Source organism: Hypomesus transpacificus, unplaced genomic scaffold (genome assembly GCF_021917145.1).
Source record: "Hypomesus transpacificus isolate Combined female unplaced genomic scaffold, fHypTra1 scaffold_116, whole genome shotgun sequence".
NCBI lineage: Eukaryota > Metazoa > Chordata > Actinopteri > Osmeriformes > Osmeridae > Hypomesus > Hypomesus transpacificus.
This window is the reverse complement of record NW_025813700.1, coordinates 114,325-139,852: the sequence shown is the minus strand read 5'-3', so window position 1 is coordinate 139,852 and position 25,528 is coordinate 114,325. Positions and strand designations below refer to the sequence as shown.

Here is a 25,528-nt window from a genome sequence, read left to right as displayed (position 1 = left end):
CAGAGACACTGAAAATGAATGGGGTTCAACGGTGGAAAATACAATGTTTGGAACTATAGGTCGCGTGAGACACGCTTTACTTCCGCATTCCTTGATAACAATGGGAGTCTATGGAAGTGTCGCAACTCTCTTTTTCTATGGCTCTGGTAACACCCCCCTGGACAGAGGAAGAATAAATACGGAAGTTGTATAAAAGGTCTATTTCCTGAAATTCTATCCGATGGTGTCCCTGGAACCGGGACTACGTTATTCCTCTATTTTCCGCGTTCATATTTCAGACATACCACCTGCTGAGGATTGTACTAGGATTTAAATCGATTCAAAAATATCGGTGAGTTTTTGAACCATAATTGTTTTAGCTATATAACTTTACTCTTTGATGGTAACTGATCTTTAAGGAGGTATCTTTGTTGAGTTTACCATGATTCCATTTTCTCAGGTCAGGACAGATTATGAAGCATACCGTTAATATCTGACCTGTCACAGCCTGTCTTTGGTGACTCATATCAGTTTGTGTAAAAAAAAAAAAAACAGCATATTGTGCCTATTTTAAAGAATTGAAATACTGTAACTTATCTTAGTAACACTGTACGATAGATAATTATTGACTTGATGCAGTAAAGTCTGTTAAAGTTACCAAGGCAATATGTTAATAAGTAGTTTGTATATGTCAGCCACACCCTACCAGGATAGAACAGCCGTATACAGTGCCAGACTGAATATAATAGGTCATCTAAAACCTTTTTTTGACAAACATAGTGTGACTAGCACTGAACATATTTGTGTGTTTTATTTCAGAGAAATGTTAAGTGAAAAATCTTATCTGTATACATTGCAAACTAAGAGAAATATTATATCTTTCTATTTGTTTTCCCTTAGATTTGGATGTCAAAAAACAATAACACAGGCAGGTGGGTTTGGACAATGCTTTTATGCAAAATGTTCTGACTTTGTTGCTCTGATGTGCACGGAGAAGGCCTACTTGTCAATAAAGTTTAAGAAGACAAGGAAGTATGGCTGCAACGGATACTCCAACCCTGCCCACAGAAGGAGGGGGTGAAATACCTCTGAAGAGTGAATTCAGAGAATCTCTTTCGTTTTTAGACATATTATGTGCAAATCAGTTTGAAGGTGAGCAAATTGAATCTGCGGAAGCTTTGAAGGCAGAATCCGATTTTTACAAGGGGGCTCCACCAACTTGGATGAACTTTTATCTGGGTGATATTAACGAATCTTCAACGGCTGAAGAACAGGCGACACATCACATCAAGAGAGAGGGTTATAAAAGGTTGATAAAACAAATCAAATTTCAGCTACAAGCAGATTTGAGTGTCACTGCCACAAAGCTTTTGCACCAACCAGGTACTGGTGGGACGACTCTGGCAATGCAAGTACTGTGGGATCTAAGAAAAAAGCTTAGGTGTGCCGTCCTTATAGACCCTTCCTGTGACAAATTGGTCACTGGCAAACCAGTACAAAAAGATCCTCTCTTAGATACTAGAACTATTGCCAAACAAGTCATTCAACTTTTCAAAGAGGGTGGACTTAACCACCAGACTACTGTACTGCTTCTCCAAGACAATGAACACACGAGATACTCTTTACAAGAGAGCATCATCAAAGAAATAGCAGAACAGGAGATAAATGCCAACATCCCCGTTGTCATCATTTTAAAATGCAAACGCATGATCTTTATTTCGGATGACCATGATGATGTCTCCTTATGCTCAGAACTCACTACCAAAGAAGAAGGCTACTTTGCTGCCAAAGAAAAACACATTCAAAGCCACCACAGAGAACAGCCAGGACGTTTTCATAGCTTTGATATAATCCGACACAATTTTGATAGAGGGCATGTGGAAAGTATAATGTGTTCAAATGATGGGAAAGAAATGATTGGATACCTTAAAAGAAACAAATCATCTCACAGGACTAAACTCTTTGCATTTATTGCCCTGATATGTTCATATGTCCCTGGCTCCTATCTTTTACAGTCAGTTTGTGAATCTTTCCACAATAATTTTTGTGCTGATGATCGAGGCCTATCATTTGAAGAGATTATTCAGCCTTTCAGACAGTTTATTGTTACATTCTCTAAACAAGGTGGCAAATACAAGTGTGTCCGCATTGCACACCCAGTTCTTGCACATCAGTTTGTTGAGTTATTGGCTGATATTGGTGTTAAAAGAAGCACAGCCACACTGAAGTTTTTGCAGTATCTATGCAGAAAACAAATCCAACCATCACTTTTGCAGTTCTTCAAGGACCTGCTCACCAAGAGAGAGAGAACCGCTGATGGCAAAGAAAGGTTTTCCAGGCTAATTATAGATATTGAAAACAACGAGGACATCAGCACTTGTATAGTTGTGTTGAAAAATGCTTCTGAGACATTCAAATATGACCCATTCTACCCCCAATCACTTGCTAGATTCTACTACAGCAGGACAACTGACTTTGGTAAGGCTGAGGAATGGGCTCTAAAAGCTAAAGAGAGAGTGCCCACCAATTCATTCATTGCTGATACATTAGGACAAGTCCACAAGAACCACCTGAACAAAGCTATAAAAAGACTAAAGGAGAAAGACATTTTGACCATTGCAGAGAAAGCCATCAATGCATTTAAACAAGAAGAGGACTTAGCAGAAAAGGAAGTGAACAACATGTTGGATGAAAACATCACAAAAGTGTTCAACAATAGAGGGCTTTTTGGCTATCTACAAGTTGCAAAAATTGTCCACGATTCACTCACAAACCTTCACCCAAAATGGAAAGATATTCTAACACATGCCATTTCATCCCAACAGCTCACAGAACTGTTAAAGAACATAAACCTACCGAAGTACAAATCTGTCATCACTGATCTCAAAGATGGGGTTCATACAAAATGTGAATTTTTTGATAGTTACCTCACTTACTCAGACCCAATGAACTCAGAAAATGAGCCACCATACTTAAGGCCAGAAATTATGGATTGCTACAGCAAGTACACCAGTTTGTCGAGTAAGGAAGATGCTGGACCACTACAGAAGCTGAAAGAAAAAAGGGCATCCACCTTTCCTGGATTGTTCTCCATCCTCAATCAAAATGGCAAACAATCAAGCTTGAATGAAATCACTGAGTTGTGGAAAAAATTGTTTCAAGGAATGCCTGAAGATGAAGATGTTGCCTGTAATTACATCCTGGCCAACATCATCCTAAGCAATGAAGCTGAGGGAGTACCCCTAACAGATTTAAAAACCATCCTTCAGAGATTCATGGATGAAGATATGGCAAAACACCATACCCCTGAGTTTTACCTGCTTGTTTTGCTATTATTTTGGCCTGAAAATGTGCAAGGACAGAATAACATCAACCTTAACAAGTATGTCGGACCAATGAGGCAAGCTTTTGAGAAAAAATACAAGATCTACTTACAATCTAGGGAACTTGTTCCCTTGTTCTACCTTGGTAGAGGTGCTGGATTGAATAAATTAGTTCACAAATCAAAGCTCGACCACATACGTGAACAGCTGAAAACAAGTCAGACTGGCAGACGAAGTGATGGGGATATGCTGAAACAAACATCTATTCAGGATATCCTACTTCGTGTCCAAGGAGTTTCCAGAGACCATAAAACATTTGTATGTGTGGCAGGCCAAGAAATTGAGGTTTGTCCCCACAAACAAGCCAGTGTGCCAAGGCCTGGTGTCATTTCATTTTTTCTGGGCTTCAACATTAGTGGCCTGATGGCTTTTAATATAAGGTACAGCACAGAACATCAGTCAAAACCAGTTCAACCGGCCACTTCAAGCAAAAACGACATGGGTAAGTTTTGACTAACTCAATACTGAGTCACACACTGTGTTGGGATTATGTAAAGGAAATGTAAATATACTCATAGTGTTTTCTGTACTGTTGCTTACTTCATATATTATATAATTAAAGCCATAGAGAAAACCAATAGTGGGTGCAGCAATTCCACGACCTGTTCACAGGCTATAAAAAGCCAATGTGAGTACCTGTACAAATGACCTGACCTTAAAAAGGTCAGTGTAAAACAAATCTTAAAATTGCTGTTTTCCTACTGTGATTATCCAGTGTCAGATATTTCCAGAATATGTGACACCTGTGATCTTGTAAAGGTGAGTTACTGTATAAAATCTTAAATAAAAAAAACTAGGTCTGTGTTGGTAAATACTACTATTTTTGCTGATATTTTGAACTCAGATGCCTAATCTTGATGTATCATTGCAATTTTGTATTGCTTTTCTATAGGACTCCAACCATTGGACTAAAGTTAACCCTATAGTGATTACAGAGGCAGGAGTGAGATTACACTGGTAATTTTATTTACTGCTAGATTTTAATAGTTAACTTGACAGTAATATTATAAACCCAGAGAAAAGTTTGATCCACAGTACCCTGTATTGCATCTTATCATTACATTTTCTATTGAAACATACTGTTTTCTCTTAATTATTGTTAGTCACTGGAACCAAAGAGGGCAATATGAGTGCACAGCCTCTGGTCTTCGCTGGGTGTGCAAGAGTGATGTCACACTTCAATACCACTACTGCAACTGGACAACCTACAGTCCTTTTTTGGAAACATTGCAATACATACAAGGTGGCCCATTAATGGACATTACTATTAAATCAGGTCAACTGGAAGAAATCCATCTGCCACATTTTGCCTGTTTAAGTAAGGGAAGGCATGTAAATCAGATAAATAAACAATATGATACAAACTCACAGCAACATTGTTAAAAATATATATGTTTCTCCAATCTTATTTTTTAAGGTAGTAACCCTTCCCTTAAGAGCGAAATGAGAATTCTGCATGTGGAGGAAAGTGGAACATCTATTGAGAAAGTGGATGAAGCTACCTGTTGCCATGCCAAGCTTCTTCAACCCTCCTTCTCTCCAAAAGGTGTTCTCTTGAGATTTGGGAAATATAAAGTGCACTGTGAACTTATGATCTATCTCTCGGGACACATTCTACGTATATATCTGTTTCCCAGTGATCCGTCTCTTGTTGAGGTGAGAGCTGGGTAAAATAATGTTGACTTCATATAAACAGCACTTTTGCTCTATAATAACAGTAAGATGCACATTTTAATTAATAACAGAAAGGCCTTGTACCAGTGTCAGGAACCACGCAACCCGCCATATGCAGATATGGATTGTTGAGACATTCAGGCCATTAATGCAGTAATAGTAGCTATGTTATGCATGCAGAATTGATAAATTTAAGTGTGTAAGCCTTAATGCTAACGGATTAACTTGACCAACTTTCTTCTTGAAAAGTCGTGTCCAACTATTTCTGTGAACCCTTGCTGATTTTGCAGGCTGTAGAGAAGCAAGAGGAAAAAGAAAAAAAAAGTAAAAGGATCCTTGTTCCAAGACCAGAAAAATCCCTGAAGATAAAAAGTTGGTTCAGCTTGGAAAACACATGCAAAGCTCATGTTACTCCAGAGGTAGAAATTCTATTATTTTATGATATTGCATTATTATTATTATTATTATATGTTCATTATTGTATTATTATATGATAAGTAATGTGGCAGGTCACTAAGCTTGTATCTCTATAGCAAGTTTATATTGTACTTCAACACGGTCATCATGCCTAAAATTCTTATCTTTGGATACTAGATGTACAATGGAACAACATCTAATAGACCTTATTTAGATTCGTTTTTAGACATCAGAGCCTTCTCGGTTCCAAAATGTCATCATGTCTTGTCAACAATATGAGATTACAATTTGACAACACTACTTTGTTGAAAGTTACAAGTTAAAATGTATTGCTTCAGAAGGGGTTTTAATCGCCATGAAAGTTTGCACACACAAGGAATTTACTATGGCAGGAAGGTGCATCCATAGGAACACAGCTTAATAAGTGGTGTAAGTTTAAACAAGTCTAAGTATACTAAAGGTACAAAGTCTAACAATGTTTAACTAACTAATACTAAGGGGAAATGTATGTAAAATAAAATATAAGTATAAAATAGCTATAATATGAATATAAAAATACAAAAATACAAATTTGGAACATAGTGCGCAAATATGGTAAAGTGTCATTGTGCATATAAAGTGTTTAAAGTCTGTGTCTTGAACATTCTCCATCACTTTCTTTCACCAGAGAATAAAGTTGAGATCATCCAACACCACACCAAGCTTTTTTATGATTCGTCTGGAGAATTTAAACACTGACATTGTTCTCGAGTTGAAGCATGAAATGGAAGTTGTATGGAAAGCAAGCATTCATAAAGGTCAGAAACAAACAGATGCTGATCTAACAAACCATTTCTATTCAGTTAATTCTATCTTGTTTTCACCTGCACAGGCTTCATTTGCCCCAAAAAAGTGTAAATTGTGGATCTGAGTTTATTTCTTTCTCTATAGTAATGTATTGAACCACAACACTTTTATAGTACCGTATTTTACGGAAAATAAGCCGCGGCTTGTACTCCAATTTTACAATTTTCTTGTGCTTGTGTGGCTTATATTTCGAAGCGAATTGTTCAACGATGGCGTTGTGAATTTATAAAGTGCGGCTTATATCCCGGTGCGGCGTGCACTCAGACTTACAAACATAAATTGTACATTCTGAAGGGGTGCGGCTTATTTACCGTAAAATACGGTAATGCAGCTATTTCCATCTAAAGTTTCCTTTTTGAACTACTGTCTCAGTCAATAGGACAAATGACGAATACCGAATATAAAATGTGTGTATGTGCCTTAGGTTTTCTTAGTCATTGAATCAAGCAATGAATAGTATCAAGATACAAAACAAGGTAACACATACAAGACGAACATTTTGACTGTTTAGTATTTGATTGTTTAATAAGACTGCAAAAAGTGACAGTCTCTCAGTGTTCAGTCGTTGTTAATTGATCATTTTAAGGGTTGTCTTTGGTTACTCTCTGTATATCAAAATCCTCCAATTAACTTAATTTAATTGTTTTCAGATCACCTCTTTATGCAAGGAGAGAGTGATGTCTCGTATAATTGTAAGTCAATATACAAATACCTTTTCCATTTAAATGTTTACCATTATGACATACTTATCTTGTGAATTATATATTATACCTGTGTTTTATAAACAAAAACTAACATATTGTGGTATTCGCAGACCAGGGGCCAACAATTCCTCCAGTAGGGTTCGTAGAGAAGCACTTTGCTACTCTCATACAATATACCAAAAATGTATTACCGATGGCTGATATTTTGTTTTCACAAAAAATAATCAGCAACGAACAGTACTCCAACATCAAGGCCATAAAAGTTGATCAACAACGAACAAGGGAACTGCTGGATGCCGTCGGATTCAAGGGAGAAAAAGTGGAAAGGGAGTTTCTCAAAGTGCTTCAGACACACAATCCTAACCTTATTGAGTCACTGATGATGGATTCGTAAGTAGGATGTTTGTTTTGTATATATAACTGGAGGGTATTTCAGATAGCAGGTTATGCAAAATACCCGGGTAAGTTGACACCCAGCGTTGTAGCAACATTGCCAGTATGTTGCTGCAACATTGCCAGTATGTTGCTGCAACATTGCCAGTATGTTGCTGCAACATTGCCAGTATGTTGCTGCAACATTGCCAGTATGTTGCTGCAACATTGCCAGTATGTTGCTGCAACATTGCCAGTATGTTGCTGCAACATTGCCAGTATGTTGCTGCAACATTGTGTGTCGGGTGGAGAGACAAAGATACGTGTTTCTTAATTCAATAGCTTTAAATGGGTTTAGATGTCTTGAATAGAGGGATCTTGTTTGAAAAAAGCAGTAAATGGTCAACTGTAGCCAAACAAGGAAGAAAGTACTTTTTTAGCATTTGTTTGCATAAATGAATCAAAATCTGGTCTTGTTGTTTACAAGTATGATAATTGGGCACCCAGGCTCCTTTTAAAAGCACTGTACTTCATGATAAATCTTGTAACTGTACATTTTTGTGAATGTTGTATTTTGTACATATCTTCTTGTTGCACTGTCTTGAAACACAGACTGTACCTCTGTGTGTTTACAATGTTTTACTTGACAAGATGATGTTGTTGTATCACTGTCTTATCAGATGAGTTATGGAATATTGTAGTTGAGATTATGTTATTGTTTCACTGATATTAAGATATTTTTTAATACTGTGACTACATGTGTAGTCCTTGATCATTGGTTGTACGTATGTGCACAATCAGTACATCACTCAGGCAAATGTAAATAGAGATATTTTTATCAAACAGCCTGCACAGCAATATGTATTTTTTTAAGAGATACAACATTTATGAATCTAATTACGTTTGGCAGCGGAAATACGTCTTTATAAACCTGGATTGAGGATTTTGAAACAGACCTTTATCGTCACATTATTAAGACAAAATCAATGTTCTGTTGTCAGTTTGGTTAACCTTGGCATACTATGGACCAAACAATCTATTTATTTTTTAAGGAAAACCTTAAAGATGCTTCGTGTGGAGAGTAAAAACCGTTGACACCGTTATATTTTGCTGTTCTCTCTACTTGCACTAATTGTACATCACCATAAATAAAAAGGAATGTTAAATCAATAAAATATATGGATACATTGTGTGTCCAGGTCTAAACAGATTAAATTAGCCTATGTTCAAGATCTTCCAATGTGTTTCTTACCTTTCTATCACTGATTACATACAGTTGTCCCATGGTAAAATCAGTAACATGAACTCATAGAAACGACAAGAGATTCTTAAACATATACCCCATTCAAAGACTGGAAGAGCTTTTCAGTGCAACAAACCATATTCTAGTAAGAGATCTACTGAAGCACCTGATGCTGCTTCAGTAACATTGCACTACTGTACCTCACTGTACCTCGCCACCAGCCTCCTGTTTGGTCATTGAGGTAGTCACTGATCTGCAAATTTGCACTATTGCACTGTACTCCACTTAGGTTAGATAGGTTATAGGGTTGAAACAGGTTTTTTTGTGCATTAGGGTTAGTATAGCGTACTATTTATTGTTATCTGTAATTTTAGAAGTTTTAGTGTTAGGGTTAGTTTAGTCGTTTATTTATTGCTATCTGTATATTCAGGAAGTTCACTTATCTAAGCTCAGCATAGATGTAAATTTGTTCCGTGTACTTAAATGTTATGTTATGTCAGGTGCTTGCGTTGTCTTGTCTTAAGAATTTCAGTGCCCAGTCTAACCTTGTGTTGTTCTGTGCATCTGACAAATTTGAACTTGACTTGAACTTGAACTTGAGCAGGAGACAATCAAGAGTGAAACTATGCTGTAGGTAACAGGGAGACCCACATTAAATGGTAAGTGTGACCACTATCACACTATATAGTGTACCATCTACTTGACTTGATTATGTAAATAATGTGTGATACTGTTTGGATAATTGTTGAATTAAATCTTTTTTTCCCCCTATCGACAATAAAGTGTTTTCCGGTTAATCTGCCATATGCCTCATTGTCCTCTAGATGACAGTGTTTACCCAGACAGGAGAGCTTCACCTTCATTTTCCACACAGCAGAAGAGGTCCCCTACCGTGACATTGGCAACACCTGAAAAGGTGGTTTGGTTTTAAGGACGGCCTTCTCACAAAACTACACCAGAAATTTCTGCAGACAAACTAGAATAGAAGTAAACAGATTACAGTAAGTAAGATAGTCGCAAAAGAATCCTCTCTCTTTTCTAAGTGTGTGCTCTGCTCCAGTACCCTAACCTGATTGGGTAACACGTTGCGTAGGCAAGGCTCTTTTTTGAAGCTGTAGAGACAGCTTTCCCCAGCTGTTATCGAAATCAGCTTGAGACCTCTCCGCTCCGCCGGCTCTGCCGACAGTACACCTGGGGAAGAGCATGAGTGAGGGACACGGCTGATTTGCAGTGGCCTTCGGTCCGCAAACCGCCAATCACGGAAAGAGGAAGGGCCGGGTTACCTGCCAGTCAGAGACTCCGACGGGATGGCAAGCTGCCAATCAGGGTGCTGGAGACGCTGTGGGGAGGGGGGGGCAGGAAGTCAAGGTCATCGAGACGCTCTCAGCTGAATCGTCGGAGAGACGGACAGACTGGGGAGAGAGTCATGAGGACCAGGGTGTGTGTTGCACTGCCTGGTTGAACAGACTGTTAATAGTTAAAGAGTTAAAGAATTAAAGAACAAATAAGAAAGAATGGAAGATGTTAAAGTAAGGGTGAGAGTGTAAAGGCTATGAGAGGGGGAAAGACAAGCGTAAGTGGGAATGTGAGAAAGAGAGAGGGTTTTGGTGTCCCACCAGACTAACCGCTCCTCAACTGGTCACGTGTCCTGGGTTAGGTCATCCGCGGTGCTAGCGATCCCACTGTGATCAGGTTACTCGTCTGGACATAATGCAATCAAAAACCAAAGTGCCGTCCTCCTCTAGAACTCCTCCCTCCTCGGGGCTTCTGTGACCAGGCCTGCGTCACCGTCCGTAACGTAGACAGGCACGGTTACTGACCGGATGCGGACCTCTCGCCCTGTCAATCGGGTTCTCCCCATGACAACAGTCACCGGGACACATTGTCTCACAAACCCTGCAGCGTGGTCGGCGTAGGAAGTGGCGGGCCAATCACAACAGTTTATCGGACGTAGGGTCGGTTTATTGCGATGACTGCACAGAGGAGCTGGAATGGACTTACCTGTCCTACATATGGGATAACCCCCACCCCACCCCTGACCCCCCAGTTCTTCAAGCCTCACCTATTGGTTGTTTTTTGTTTCAATCATTGAAGTATTCATCCCCCCAGACCTCCAAGGGATCATGATTGCGCACACCTCCCATAATCTTGCTGAAAGGCCCCCTAAACCTGCACTGTCCCCCTCCCTCTACCCTCCTCCTCCTGTTCCTCTCCCAGGTCGCATGCCCACCCCCATCCTCATCCATGCTCTCGCTCGGCCACTCTCTCTCCCTCCTTCGCCCCTCGTCTCTCATCCCTTCTTTTCACGGCGGATGACATGCGATACGTGGCGCGGCGGCGGCGTGGGCCTCATGTAAAAATAAAATCCTCATCGCTCTCCCTCTTCTCCCAAGAAGGCCTGGTGCCTCTAATGGATTAGCTACACTCATTTGTAGTCCTTCAGACGTCTGGGTAATGTATTATAGAAGAGGGCTAGAAAGAACTACAATTTGAAATATTCTGGGAATCGTGGGGTAAGTTGAGGCAAGTCCTTGAGGCAAGTCTTTGTCTTTTGTGTAAATCATACAGAAACTAAAAGGTACCAATTCAATTTAATGGAAAGACCTTTGAGTGTCATTTGTCTGTGTGATATGCGCTTATCATTATGCAAACTCCATAACTTTCTTAATTGATTACTGTAAATTGCAGTATAACTTTGGCATCACAAATGCTGTTGTTCTTGTGATTTATAGAGCAGTTATTTAACAAAAAAATAACATTCTGCCTTTCGTTCTTTTACTCGCTCTCCCTCTAACTCTCTTTATGATCTTGTTAGTTTTTTCATGATTAGAGTCATAGTTTCTCACTAGCTGCCGTGGTGCTCATTTAGTGTCATGTATCATTTACGTAAGAGGGTGGGCGGGGGTGGGCGGGGGGGGGGGGGTGCGGATCTCATTCGCTGTGCGTATGATGAGAACATAATCTCATCCGTGCAGGAAGATCATGATGCATGCTAAATTTGTCTGGAGCACGTCGGAGCTCAGGTGCACAGAAAGGTGAGGGACGGTAATAACAGACAGGCCCATCGGCTATCGTTCTCCCCAACGCAACGCTCCTCTCTCACCTTGCTCAAACGGCTCGCTGTATTACCACCGGAAATACCACACGACGAGCGAGTGGGCCTTTTCTAGAACGCACGTAGACATGGAACTAAACAGCTACACGCAACAGCCCCCTGCACCTCTGCAGAGTGTTTTGCTTTTGCCTGAAGCAAGTTGCGAGTGTAATTGGTAAGCTATCAAACAGGACTTTAACAGTAAACTTGGACTCCTCTTCCTGTTCTTAAGGACAGTAATCATTGCTTTCCCCTTCCAGTAAAAGGTCAGGGAATAGTAACTGTGCTATAAGATGTGTGGCAAAACCTCCATGCTGACTAAATATGTTTCAATATTATTAAGGGAATGTAATGTGAAGAAAATGGAGGATCAGACACACAAAGGGTGAATTTTCTTTCCAGTGCTACACTCTTAGATAGGGAGAAAACTGTGGAACCGCATCAGCAAAAAATACCAATCAAGTTTATTCATGAGAGAAGTTGCCCTCTGGAACTTCTTTAGATATTCTTTGCGGATATTACTTGCGATATTCTTTGCAGTGAGCAGCTCGTTCTCGGCGGTTTGCTAAATACATAAACGTATAAAACCCAATATTGCCTTGCCTGAACAACAATGGGGATGGCCTTGTTTTCTAAGTGGGCTGGATGCTATAAACCACTCCATATTTCCCTGTGTTTTTGATGAGCAGGGGGGGGGTGGGGGGGAGGGGGGGGGCGTGTGTGTGTGTGTGGGGGGGGGGGGGGGGTCCAGAGCGCCCCCTTCTTGGCCACCCACGGGAGACTGCAGACATCTATCATGCCAGGAGCTAAATTTAGAACCTCTGTCCTGGAAGAGAGAAGTAATGACCTCCTCTTTTTAATTTGCTCTACTGTAATAAATGTGGATAATCTCTTCCTCCTTCTCCGTCCATCCATCCACGGCCCTGTCACGGTGATAGAACCGCCTCCCCACCCACACCCCCACACCCCCACACCCTCATCCTCCACTGCAATGGAGGAGGTATTTTCAACTCAGCGACAAAATATAAATGGATGACAAGGACATTTTTCGCCAATGCTAACTCCTCATCCTGCCACCAGCTCTGTCTCTGAGCTGAGCAATGTGACCCTCCCTGCTACCCTTACACCAGTTACCTCAGCGCACTGTTAGAGATCGAGGGCCTGGGATAATTATACGCGTGGGCTTTAATTGGCACCCCCCTTTACCAGGCCTGCTCTGTGTTATACTGTGTACTGCTATCTTGTAACAGAGGCAGATAAAGGACTATCTGGACGGCACACCGTCTGTGATTTATTCACCTAGTAGCTTTCAGCAACACAATCTGGCGCTAACACTCAGCTAGCCGCTAACGCCTTTCACCGCACTCCGCTGAGGCCTCTCAGATCACACACGCCATCTCTCAGGCATTACGCCACATCCATAATTGAACGCGGGTGTGAGGTGAGGGCGCCGGGAGCCCGCCGGCCGGCCCATCCATCTCCACAAGGTCACCTGTAAGGGGGTTGGGGGGCCCTGCTAGGCCCAGGTAGGCTCACCCCGAGCGGGGTGGACAAGAGTGAGGAACGACCTGGTGATGGATGTTGAGAGCAGGCCAGACGGCCCTGTCACACATAAATATCCCCTTCTAGCAGAGACTGGGCAAAGTGCAGTGCAGATGTCAGTCTGTGCTGCAGGGCCACAGATGGAGGCTCCAGTCCTCAACTGGAGCAGCTGTGACTACCACTGTAAATACTGTGGAGGGGTGGGGTTAGAACAGGGAGGGGTAGGGTTAGAACAGGGAGGGCTAGTGTTGGAACAGGGAGGGGTAGGGTTAGAACAGGGAGAGGTAGGGTTAGAACAGGGAGGGCTAGGGTTAGAACAGGGAGGGGTAGGGTTAGAACAGGGAGAGGTAGGGTTAGAACAGGGAGGGCTACGGTTAGAACAGGGAGGGCTAGTGATGGAACGGGGAGGGGTAGGGTTAGAACAGGGAGGGGTAGGGTTAGAACAGGGAGGGCTAGGGTTAGAACAGGGAGGGCTAGTGATGGAACGGGGAGGGGTAGGGTTAGAATAGGGAGGGGTGGGGTTAGAACAGGGAGGGGTGGGGTTAGAACAGGGAGGGGTGGGGTTAGAACAGGGAGGGGTAGGGTTAGAACAGGGAGGTCTAGGGTTACAATCTAGTCCAACAGACGAGGTTGAACCAAGAGGACATAGAACCAGCAAACCTTAACTGGCAAATCAAGAGCTCCCCCAATCCCCCAAACGCACATATCACGTTGTCGTCCCTGAAGCCCTCTCCGCATGTCTGTCTGTGAGTCTCCCTCCCTTCCCTCTCTCTCTGTCTCTCTCTCTCTCTCTCCCGCTCTCCCCCGCACTTCTCTCCCTCCCAGCTTCTCCATCCATATCTCTCTCTCTCCCTCCCCTCTACCTGGCACTTTCTCTACCTCCCCCCTCTCTCTCTCTCTCTCTCTCTCTCTCTCTCTCTCTCTCTCTCTCTCTCTCTCTCTCTCTCTCTCTTCTCTCTCTCTCTCTCTCTCTCTCTCTCTCTCTCTCTCTCTCTCTCTCTCTCTCTCTCTCTCTCTCTCTCTCTACCTCTCCGAGGTGTCACTGACAGGGCCTCTCGCCGCGTGAGGCCCTCCAAGATCCCATCAGTCAGCAACAGTCAGAGGGACAAACGCGGGCCAGCCGGACATCAGATATGAACCCTTATGTAACACAAGCTAAGTGCCCGCGCGACGCCTCGCGCGTTTCCCCAGCCCGCAGTCACCCGATACACTCAGGGGCCCTGATTGGACAAAGCTCTCCTTAGAGCTCGGACGATTGGCTTAATGGGGCGTGTGTGTTTTTTTGCGGTAAGGATGGCGTGGCGAGACTGTCTGTCTGTCGCCGTGATGGATGGGTTTGGTTGTGTGTTCTGTCTGGGGTGGGGGGGGGGCGTAGCGGGGGGTGTGGGGGGGGTGTTTTGGGCAAACTGAGGTCGCCCAGCCAAAACTTCGGGAATGGAGCAGTTTAATCGCAATCGTGTTTTATTTGCACAGCCTGTGCTAACGTGCGGCGTCACCAAAGACGACAGATACTCGACACCCCCGGATCCAACCTGAGCTCATGTTGAAAAACCCAGGGGAATCCAATCACGCCGCGAGACACGGACAGAAAGACAGAACAGGGAACAAACCTCGGAATGAAGAATTCCAAGCGGAGTATTCTCCTCCGATGAAGGTCGTAGATTCCGTGGGGGTCCACTTAGTAAACACAGTGAGGCTGAGCTCAAGGTGACCCAGTGATGAGCTGGACCCAAACCAAGACAGGCTCTGACACTGAGAACAATAAAAGGGAAATTGTGCCTGGATCCTTTTTGTTGTGTGGGTGTGTTTTCTGTCACGACAAGGCCAAACACACACACAAACAAACGTGTGTGCATCCTCTTTACTGTGTCAATGTGTGTGTGTGTGTCCCGTCACCACAAGGCCAAACACACACACAAACAAACGTGTGTGCATCCTCTTTACTGTGTCAATGTGTGTGTGTGTGTCCCGTCACCACAAGGCCAAACACACACACAAACAAACGTGTGTGCATCCTCTTTACTGTGTCAATGTGTGTGTGTGTGTCCCGTCACCACAAGGCCAAACACACACACAAACAAACGTGTGTGCATCCTCTTTACTGTGTCAATGTGTGTGTGTGTGTCCCGTCACCACAAGGCCAAACACACACACAAACAAACGTGTGTGCATCCTCTTTATTGTCTCCATGTGTGTGTGTGTGTTCTGTCACGACAAGCCCAACCCCAAGTCCCAGTCGCTCCACTTGGTAGCTCCCAGCAGAGCGACCGCCTCCTTCCTTGACACTCGGTCTGGCGTGGTGTGGCCGGCTCCTGTCTGGCCGTGGTTCACTCCATTACAACCCTTAAATGACTAATTCATGTTACCGGGGACAGCTGACACCGCCATCGGTGTATCCGTTACCCCCCCCTCGCCATCGCTAACCCACCCCGTCCCTCCGCCCCCCTCGACCCGGCGCTCCACCCCTCCTCCTTGCCGCCATCCCTCCATTATTTATTCATCCGCTGGTGGAGTAGTGTTTAAGAGTCCCTCTACAACATCTTGCTTTGTCTCTCTTTGGCAGCCAGTGGGGCAGGGGAGTGTGGATGGATGGATCTAGGGACCAATGGATGGACATATGGATGGATGAATAGATGGATGGACATATAGATGGATGGACATATGGATGGATGAATAGATGGATGGACATATGGATGGATGAATAGATGGATGGATAGATGGATGGATAGATGGATGGATGAATAGATGGATGGACATATGGATGGATGAATAGATGGATGGACATATGGATGGATGAATAGATGGATGGACATATGGATGGATGAATAGATGGATGGACATATGGATGGATGAATAGATGGATGGATGGATGAATAGATGGATGGACAGATGGATGGATGAATAGATGGATGGACAAATGGATGGATGGATGGATAGATGGATGGACAGATGGATGGATGAATAGATGGATGGACATATGGATGGATGAATAGATGGATGGATGGATGAATAGATGGATGGACAGATGGATGGATGAATAGATGGATGGACAAATGGATGGATGGATAGATGGATGGACAGATGGATGGACGAGCATGAGGACAGATGGACGGATGAATGGATGGATGGGACACAGGGATGGATGGATGACCTTTTTTTTTGAACACCCTCTTTGGAACACACGTCAGGACCGGAACCTCCAGAACAGTCCGGAACACCGATCCACGCCGCAGAGCTGAAGCACTCCATGCTGCAGTACCCACACAATTTTCGAGGCAGGTAGAGGGGGGAACTGTTTCTTTCCTATGTGGTGGAGTCGAGGAGGCAGATATAGCCTTCTCTCCCAGGAGTGGGCCAGCACGGTGGAGATGGATGAACCCTGATCTCCACGCTGCTGCAGATGGATCGCCCACGCATCCCTCTGAAGAGCTCTATATAAACCTGCGTGTGTCAGAGACAAATGACCTCTGTCACTGAATTACTGTATGTGTGGAGGTGGGGGGTAGGGGGGGGAAGCCATAGAGGGAGAAGTGTAAAAGGATGCGTTGGTGTGTGTGTGTGTGTGGTTGAAAACCACTGCTCTAAGCTTCGCACATCCTTCAACTCTTCACCCCAGCTTCTTTAGTCTCTGTGAAGGACACGCACACACATACACAGTAGTGTAGTGCTGGTGGGAAGGGGGGGGGGGGGGGGGGGGGGGGGCAAGATGTAGTTGAAACTGACTTTGCTCTGACTTGGCCCCATGATGCACGACTAACAGTACTGTACTTTGTGTGTGTGTGTGTCTGTGTGTGTGTGTGAGACAGAGAGACAGCAAGTGCATGTTAGGTGTGACATTGAGGATTAGAACTGGCATTCCTCCCTCACACACACACACACAGTTCCACAGTGACTGTCATAGATGACAGGTTTATCCCTCCCATGGGATTCAGTCTCTGTGGAGATGAGAGAAAATCGACAGGATTTGAGACAAACAGATACCCAGGGTAAAGAAAATCCCATCTACGTACGACTTTATCCAGAGGACATGGCCCAGCTATCTCCTGCAGTCAGAGGAATCTGTGACTACTAGGTACCCTATATAGAGAACCTTCCAGAAGGACAAGACGGGAGGATGACCTGTAAGTGTCACCAAGTGAAATTGGTAAGCTCATCCCTCGTTTGAAATACTGGCCTCCCACATCGTTTTTTTTGTGTTTTTTTTTTGCTAGCGTAGCTAAGCGCTTGTTCCGGAAGGTGGCCATGCGTGTCTTGAGATTAAGCTCATTGGTGAGGTACCCAGTGAGGATGGAAGCGATACCCAGATGGAAAAACTGTAACGCACGAATCCACAGTGAAGATTTAAAATGTATGACTCTTTTCCAAATCTAACGAATATTGCACTCACCATTTGCTCTGTTTCTCTGTGTCTATATGTGTCAGTTGCAGCTGTAGTATTTAAAAAGCCAGACTGGTCTCTGAGGTCGAACTGGTGGAAGCTTCTGCCTCGCCAGCGATGATGAGTCATCTAGACGTTCGAATCTCTCTTCTGCCCACATCCACTGCTTAGTACATTGTGACACCACCAAGCGCAACTGCCTTTAGCTTGGAATTTGTTAGGATGCATGTGTGTGTGTGTGACTGTGTGTGTGGCTGTCTTCATGACGCACACTCCTGTGTATCCCTCATGCACCGAAGGAAAGGTTGAGGTGAAGGAAAGGCTGGATGGAAGGAGAGGGACAGAGAGACAGACAGAGAGAGAGAGAGAGACAGAGAGAGAAAGAGAGAGAGAGAGAGAGAGAGAGAGAGAGAGAGAGAGAGAGAGAGAGAGAGAGAGAGAGAGAGAGAGAGAGAGAGAGAGAGAGAGAGAGAGAGAGAGAGAGAGAGAGAGAGAGAGAGAGAGAGAGAGATGAGTGGTGGTGTTGGCGAGGTTGGGGAGAGCGAAACTAAAAACGGGTGAGAGACCCACAGCGAGTGCCAAGGACTTGACGACAGGCTGCTCATCACACGGAACACACACACACACTCTGGAATACACACACACACACAGGCATACACACACACAGGCATGCACACATGCTGGCATTCGCACATGCATGCTGGAATACACACACACACAAACTGGCATACACACACGCTGGCATACACACACACTGGCATACACTGACACATGCAGACACACAGCCTTACATACACACACACACACAGGCATGTAAACACACACACAGGCGATGGGGATGGGCAGCCTTGAGTAAATCAATTACAAGGTTCAATGTCAAGCAGAGGGCCGTGCGCAGGGGCGCCATAACAACATCCCAGCAACAAGCTCTGATTAGCAGCCGCCATGACATCAGCCTTCTGGCAAGGCAGATAGGACGGATGCCCGAGGACCAGGTGCAGGGGTCCTGAGGGGAGGAAGGGAGGCACACAGATGTCCTTGTGCAACTGGCCTCTTAGCCAGTCCCTTGAGAGGGGTTCTCTCCTTCTGGCTGAACATGGGAGACAAGCTGCTGCACATAAAGTCCCTTTGAGGTGATCTGGTCTACATTTACATCTAGTCATTTAGCAGACGCACTTTTCCAGAGCGACTTACTGTAAGTACAGGGACATTCTCCCCGAGGCAAGTAGGGTGAAGTGCCTTGCCCAAGGACACAACGTCATTTTGCATGGCCGGGAATCGAACCAACAACCTTCTGATTAATAGCCCGACTCCCTAACCGCTCAGCCATCTGACCCCCGGTGTGGTCTATCTATCTGTCCAGCTATCTATTTATGTCTGAGCTACATCGCTCTCTTTCTCTCTAGAATAACAAAATTGTCTGAAAACACAAGCCAGGGTAAAATAGGACTGCCAACATCCAAGCTGTCCAGTCACTTTAGGAAGTTCTCCCCACGTTCTCCTGAGACGTTCTCCTGACTTGTCTGTGGACCTGGACCTCCGGTGAACGGTCCCGGTGAACGGTCCCGCTGAACGGTCCTGGCTGACCCCGTCCAGTCAGCTTATCTGGAGTCTGCAGGGCACTCCTCTTTGTTTGCCAACCCACACATCCACCCACACAGTATACGCACACACACACACACACACACTCACACACTCAAACACACAAATACACAGTAGAGAGAATGAGAGAGAGAACAGCGAGGTTTCTTTATCCCTTTGGTTTTTAAACAAATGCTTTTGCTTGAATAAAAGACATTCTGCCGTTTTATTTGTTTCGTGAACGTGTCTGGGTGTCAGATTAGGTAGGTAATGGTGTGACCGTAACGTTAGATGACACACTGCCAGACTGATAGATAGTGAGAGGATCGGTTGACCTGTATAATGTTATGCAGGATAGAAGTTTCACTGTATTAGATCACTGGCTCTCTCTCTCTCCTTATCTCTGACGTTCTGTCTCTCCCTCTCTCTTCTCCCTCTCTCTCTCTCCCTCTCTCTTCTCCCTCTCTCTTCTCTCTCTCTCTCTCTCTCTCTCTCTCTCTCTCTCTCTCTCTCCCCCTCTCTCTTCTCCCTCTCTCTTCTCTCTCTCTCTCTCTCTCTCTCTCTCTCTCTCTCTCTCTCTGTGTGCCAACAACTGCCACATCAGACTGGCAGGCCAGACACAGCTGTGAAGTAGTACTTCTGCAAACACTTCACCTATCCACTCTTAACAGAAACACTGGATGGCTTCCACACACTTGACGGCCTTAGGGCACACACACACACACGGGCACACACACACACAACCCTCAGTCATCACAACAGGACAACGCCAAAGTAATGACACCGTCATACCCTGTGAGCACACAACTGAGTGTGTGCATGTGTGTGTGTGCCCGTGTGTGTGTGTGCCCGTGTGTGTGTGTGTGCCCGTGTGTGTGTGTGCCCGTGTGTGTGCCCGTGTGTGTGCCCGTGTGTGTGTGTGCCCGTGTGTGTGTGTGCCCGTGTGTGTGTGTGTGTGCCCGTGTGTGTGTGCCCGTGTGTGTGTGTGTGTGTGTTATCCCCACCGCTGCACAGACAATTTGTTACTGTTGTTCCACTCCCCGTGTGTTTTTCTAGCAGAACACAACCCCCCCCATGCAAACACGTAAACACAAACCCCCCCTTCCTACCACTTACAGACATCCCCTCGTTGCCCATTATCCCACTGCACCACCCAGGCAAAACACACATATGCCAAACCCTTCCCACTGATCTCTGTGACCACAATCTGGTGACTGTTTACACGAAAGCAAATACCGCACACATGCACACGAATACACGTACACAAACACAATCCCCCACCCCCCCAACCACACACACAACACACACACACACAACACACACACACATACACAACACACACACACATACAAAGCAGAACGTGTGCGCCCCTGGGGAACAGATGTCTTTCACTAACAGTATCATGTTTTCCCCTCATAGTACAAATAGAGAATGTGCTTTGTTCCGTGGCTGCAGCAACACTGGCATACAGATCAAGACTGGGAGGTGTAGTTCTCTGCCTCCTCAGGTCTGAGGGTCACTGTCCTGGGGAAATGTCCTCCAGGACAGGCACAACTTACACTGACCGAAGGGAGGGAGGGGAGGGAGGGAGGGAGGGCAGATTTTTAACCTGAAAAGAAAAGTTTGCAAATGGCAGAAAATTATTTCACCCAATTCTCACTTTCTCTTTCAGATCCCATTCCAGTTTTAAGATTTAAGATCATGTTTACATTTCCACAACACGGCAGTCTTGAGTGCAAATAAACTGCTACACTTGTATACATTGGTAAACTGCCAAAGCGTGAATGTAGCTGAGTAAAAAGTTTGTTTCCCCTTCCCCTGTGGGATGAGAAATCCGAAAGCGGTTTAGGGACATTAAACAGGCTCTGATGGCCAATGTAATTACAGCTGCTGATTTGCAACAAACAAAGGAGGTTGTAAATTCACGCTACAATAATCTAGGCATGTTGGGAAATTGAAATGACTGCTTCCCTGGGCAGTAAATTGTGGCTTCGGCTCTGACGTCTGACGAATGGCGTTCTTTTACCACAGTCCCTAAATCCAACCATGTGCTGTTCTAGCCATTGCTTGTAGAGACTCTGGACCAAGCTTTACTAATTAAATTTCACAGAACTCTAAACACTATTAATTTATGACACACATCATCATTTAAATTAATCTTCAGGCGAGTGAACCTAACAATAATTTCATATAGGCCATGGCTTTATGGTCCCTTACAGTATTATATTTGCAATCACACAGGCATACTTTATATATCTATAAAAGAACTTATGGGTTCTAGTTAGTTAATTAAGTAATCTGTTCTTGGATCGATTCAGCTTTACTCACTGTTCCTTTGTGATAAGATATGATTTATATGTTCGAGTTGATATATGTAAACAAAGGTAATTCTATGTTTTGCCTGTTGGCAACCCCACGCAGGGTCATTGGTTTGTTTCTGCAGGAGAAACTGCTGTGATGCTGTGCCAGCCGAGTGGCAGGGTGAATTTCTCAAGTAAAATGTAATTAGCCAGGTCCAGTGTCTTGTCAGCCCGCCACAGTTCCGGTCATCTGTAAGTGAGGTATCCTACTAAACTCGATTTGCACTAAAGTGGGTTCTCTCAATCATGCCAAAACGCACGCATGGCAGCTAGAAAGAAAAAGTGTGTGGTTGTCAATCAAGAGAAATCGATGAATGATGGATCTGTCTGTCAGTCAATCTGTCTGTCAGTGTCCTAGTTGCGTCGACCACACGCGCGCTATAAGAGGAATCTCCATCTTTCCCCCCTCTAGACTGGCGTCAAAAGCGCATTCGTGAGAGAGCGAATGAGGTGTGTGCGCGCCCCAAACCGCAGGCTTTCCCGCTACTGTCCATACAGTTGGCCAGCTGCACCCCTCCGATGTGAAGGAGGTCGCGAGACTCCCTCTTTAAACGGGGAGACACAAACAGACGTCAGAACTATGGGAAATAAATTGTGTTTTTGAGGTTATTCCAACCCTGGCCGACTGACAGCTCCAACCTCTATGCGAAACGAAATGTCGACTTGCACTTTTCATGCAAAATACAATTTTGGAAAAACGGTCCGGATGTTTTGTTGTAGAAATATCTCACGATTTGTCTTTACTGTTTGGGAACATTTTTATTTGGTGACGGTTGTGTGTTTGTGTATGTTTCCGCCTGTCAAATCGGATGAAAGCTGCCCAGCATCCTGCGTCTGTGACAGTGACTCTGGGACCGTAACCTGCCATGATGGAGACGAAACGGCGATCCCAGGGGACATACCTGAATGGACAACCACTCTTATCTTCAGAGGGAACAACATCTCAACTTTAACGGGGAGCGCGTTCTCATCAAACGGGACAGAGCTGAACTTGATGACGCTCTCGCTGTCCTACAATGGCATCCAGGCCATAGAAGCTTACGCTTTTTTGGGGCTCTCCCGGTTGCATATGCTCGATCTTAGCCACAACAGGTTGGCGTATTTGTCTGATCTGGCTTTTTACGGTTTGCTAGAGCTGCGCTCCTTGTACTTAAACAACTCCCTGACGTCTTCAGGCGCGGCGCAGCTCTCAAACGCACTCGGTGTGGAAAGTTTGCGGAGCCTTCACAGACTTGAGGTAGCGGGGAACCGCTTGAAGACAATACCTATTGCGAATTTGGCCGCGTTTAACCTCCATGCTTTAGTGCTGAGCAATAACTCGTTTGAGAACATCGGGAGAGAGAATGTCTCAAGTTTGTACCAGTACACGCGGGTGCGTATATATCTGTCCTTGAATCCATTTAGGTGCAACTGCGGACTGGAGGCATTCTACTACTGGTTGAAGAATTCTTCTCAGTGCCAGGACGCGGCACATCTTCTTTGCTTCGAACCCGAGACGAGGCGGGGGTTGCCATTGGAGAGACTCCGCGCCGAGGACGTTGACTGTCTAAATGAGAACCTTGAAGCGGTATCCTACGTGTTCCTCGGTATAGTGTTAGCGCTGATTGGGCTGGTATTTCTAATGGTGCTGTACCTGAACCGGGCGGGTATCAAACGGTGGCTCAATAACATCCGGGATGCTTGTAGGGACCAGATGGAGGTCTATCATTACCGGTACGAACAGGACTCCGATCCCCGGCTGGCCAACGTGTCCGTTTAGTGTTAACTTCAGCCATGTTGAGGAACAACTGCAGTTTAAGAACAATGATCTTGAGTTGGAAACGCTCCCTTCGCCTTTTGGCAATAATGACTAATGAGAGACTGTTAAAATACCTGAGATGACAAAAAAAATACCACCTATAGTATAGGCACAAAACTGTATAAATATTTCCAGATAAAATGGCATGGATATGATGAAGCCTATTATGTTGTTTTAACAGAAACAGTACCAGAAATGTATTGGTTTAGCTTTGATTTATCGTCATTCTATATTAAATAGCCTAGTCTACGACACTACGTTTAGAAGTAGATATATAGAAGCCCTTATTACTGGAGACGAGAATGGCATAAAGCACGTTTCCAAGTATTGTATGCATGATTCAATGTTTTGTAAGAAAGAGGCTTGCTCAAAGGCTTGCTGTTCACGAGAGAGTTTGTAATATGCGTGGAGTGCCATGCCCATAAGGGATACCATGACAGACAGTGTCATATTTTAATCATGAGGTCCTTAACGCGACAAATAGCCTGGCACATGGAACATCTTGTAGTTTTTCTAGGTGCAAAAGAACACCGGATTGTGTTCACCTATTAAATGTATCTGTGAATTTAAATAGAGCCGGTGCTATGATCCCAGAAGTCCATCGGATGCATTCACGTGGGGATCTATCCTCTACTGAAAATAATCATGCAATCCTTTTTGTTGGGGAAATGAATAATACAAACAAAATAAAGTTATTTACAAAATATGATGTATGTTGTCGTGTATTTAGGCCTTCTCCGAACTATACACCAGAGAGCTTTGCTGGCACCTTCTCTAGACCTAGGGAGTCACTTGTACCCTGTACTTACTGTAAGTCGCTCTGGATAAGGGCGTCTGCTAAATGACTAAATGTAAATGTAAACTATATCAATGCCTTTGAGACATTCAGACAGTGAATGGTACTCACTGCTGTTTCTACGCCCCTGTAGGGATAAAGAGAAGTAAAAGGGTCTTATAAGTTCCTCCACACCGAATCACGAGCCGCTCGAGCGCTTGGAGGGAGATCACGTCTACTCCGGGAAAGAAAGAGTGCTGGTGACCCGGTGGGAGGCGAGGGGGGTATTGGGGATTCGATTGCGGCGGTAATCTCATCAACACTGTGACAAATAATACCGGGAGGACGGTGATTGACCTATTAAACCAGCCGCACCTGTGGTGCTCGCGCACTTCACGCCTGTCTCAATTAAAGCGCCCAAAACAACCGGTGTGTTGTTTTTTTGGCAGCCAAGGTTAAACCGACGTGTGAGGGAATGACGTTGGGAAGCCTGATTCGTCCTGGAAAGTTGTTAACACTAGTGTGTGTACAGACACGCGCAAACACGTCCGAAGGTACGCTACGCTACACATTACGCGAGTCTTATTTCCATTGAGTGGAATCAGAACCATGGACAGCACCGCCAATTTCCCCTTCGCTCTCTGTACCTATCCACCGTCGCTTTCACTGGACAATAAAGTGAAGAAGTCTAAATGGTCACACACAGATACTAACACACGCCCACACACACGAGCCCTCCAAATCACTGTAACATTTGTAGTGTGAGGAACAATGTGGCCGTCAAATCTTGAACTGGGGTGAAACAAGCTTGGCAGACATCTTTCGCTCTCTCTTTCTCTTTCTGTCTTTCTCTCTCTGACTGTATCTCCTTCTGCTCTATATCTAGCTAACTAACTATCTATTGATTTAAATCTGTTTTTTTATATCCATCTATCTATCTGTCTCCGATTCTCTCTCTCTCTCTCTCTCTCTATCCATATATCGTCCCCCTGCCGGAATGACCGTATTGAATTCACACCTCTAATCAATTAATTAGGTAATTCCGTTCATTAGGAAACCGAGACGATTGCCGAGATGGATCCGAGTGTGACATCTGGAGTTGATCTACAGTCGCTTAGCAAGGTCTAACCCGAGTTGAATAATTAACCAATTGGGGATTACGTTCAGTCTGACCACAGGCACCCAGACTAGCCTCACATTCTGAATGATGCTTCTTTAACAGCGAAGACTAATTGCTGCTTGCCCACGCGCTGTCCTGATTCTTCTGAACCAGCGTTTTAGGTTCGAGTGTCATTGAGCTCACCGTTATAACCTTTATTTTGACCCATATGTAGAGCTGCCATCTTGTCTTGAATAATTAACATTCAGCTCTTTTGACAGGG

At 44.5% G+C, this 25,528-nt stretch overlaps 2 protein-coding genes across 4 annotated transcripts; both read left to right on the top strand.

The window, feature by feature from the left end:
• The first annotated feature begins 164 nt into the window (after nt 1-164).
• Nucleotides 165-8,862, top strand: sb:cb1081 (sterile alpha motif domain-containing protein 9-like). Of its 3 annotated transcripts, XR_006958588.1 has the most exons (11): nt 170-331; nt 880-3,804; nt 4,078-4,121; nt 4,255-4,319; nt 4,466-4,680; nt 4,780-5,018; nt 5,327-5,455; nt 6,121-6,250; nt 6,950-6,991; nt 7,114-7,492; nt 7,647-8,862. XR_006958588.1 is itself a non-coding variant. In XM_047050490.1 (10 exons), exons 2-10 carry the CDS (start codon nt 1,014-1,016, stop codon nt 7,395-7,397), a joined length of 3,939 nt encoding a protein of 1,312 aa, XP_046906446.1. In that variant the 5' UTR covers nt 170-331; nt 880-1,013; the 3' UTR covers nt 7,398-7,569. The 3 variants fall into 3 exon arrangements, 2 of the variants coding, with proteins under 2 accessions (XP_046906447.1, XP_046906446.1); XM_047050490.1 differs by lacking the exon at nt 7,647-8,862 and having other exon boundaries at nt 7,114-7,569; XM_047050491.1 differs by lacking the exons at nt 4,078-4,121; nt 4,255-4,319; nt 4,466-4,680; ... (4 more) ...; nt 7,114-7,492; nt 7,647-8,862 and adding an exon at nt 3,925-4,071 and having other exon boundaries at nt 165-331.
• A 13,174-nt stretch (nt 8,863-22,036) lies between these two features.
• On the top strand, nt 22,037-23,965 carry waif2 (Wnt-activated inhibitory factor 2). The gene has a single exon (XM_047050495.1). The coding sequence runs from the start codon at nt 22,217-22,219 to the stop codon at nt 23,330-23,332; it is 1,116 nt and encodes a 371-aa protein (XP_046906451.1). The 5' UTR covers nt 22,037-22,216; the 3' UTR covers nt 23,333-23,965.
• Nucleotides 23,966-25,528: the final 1,563 nt, after the last annotated feature.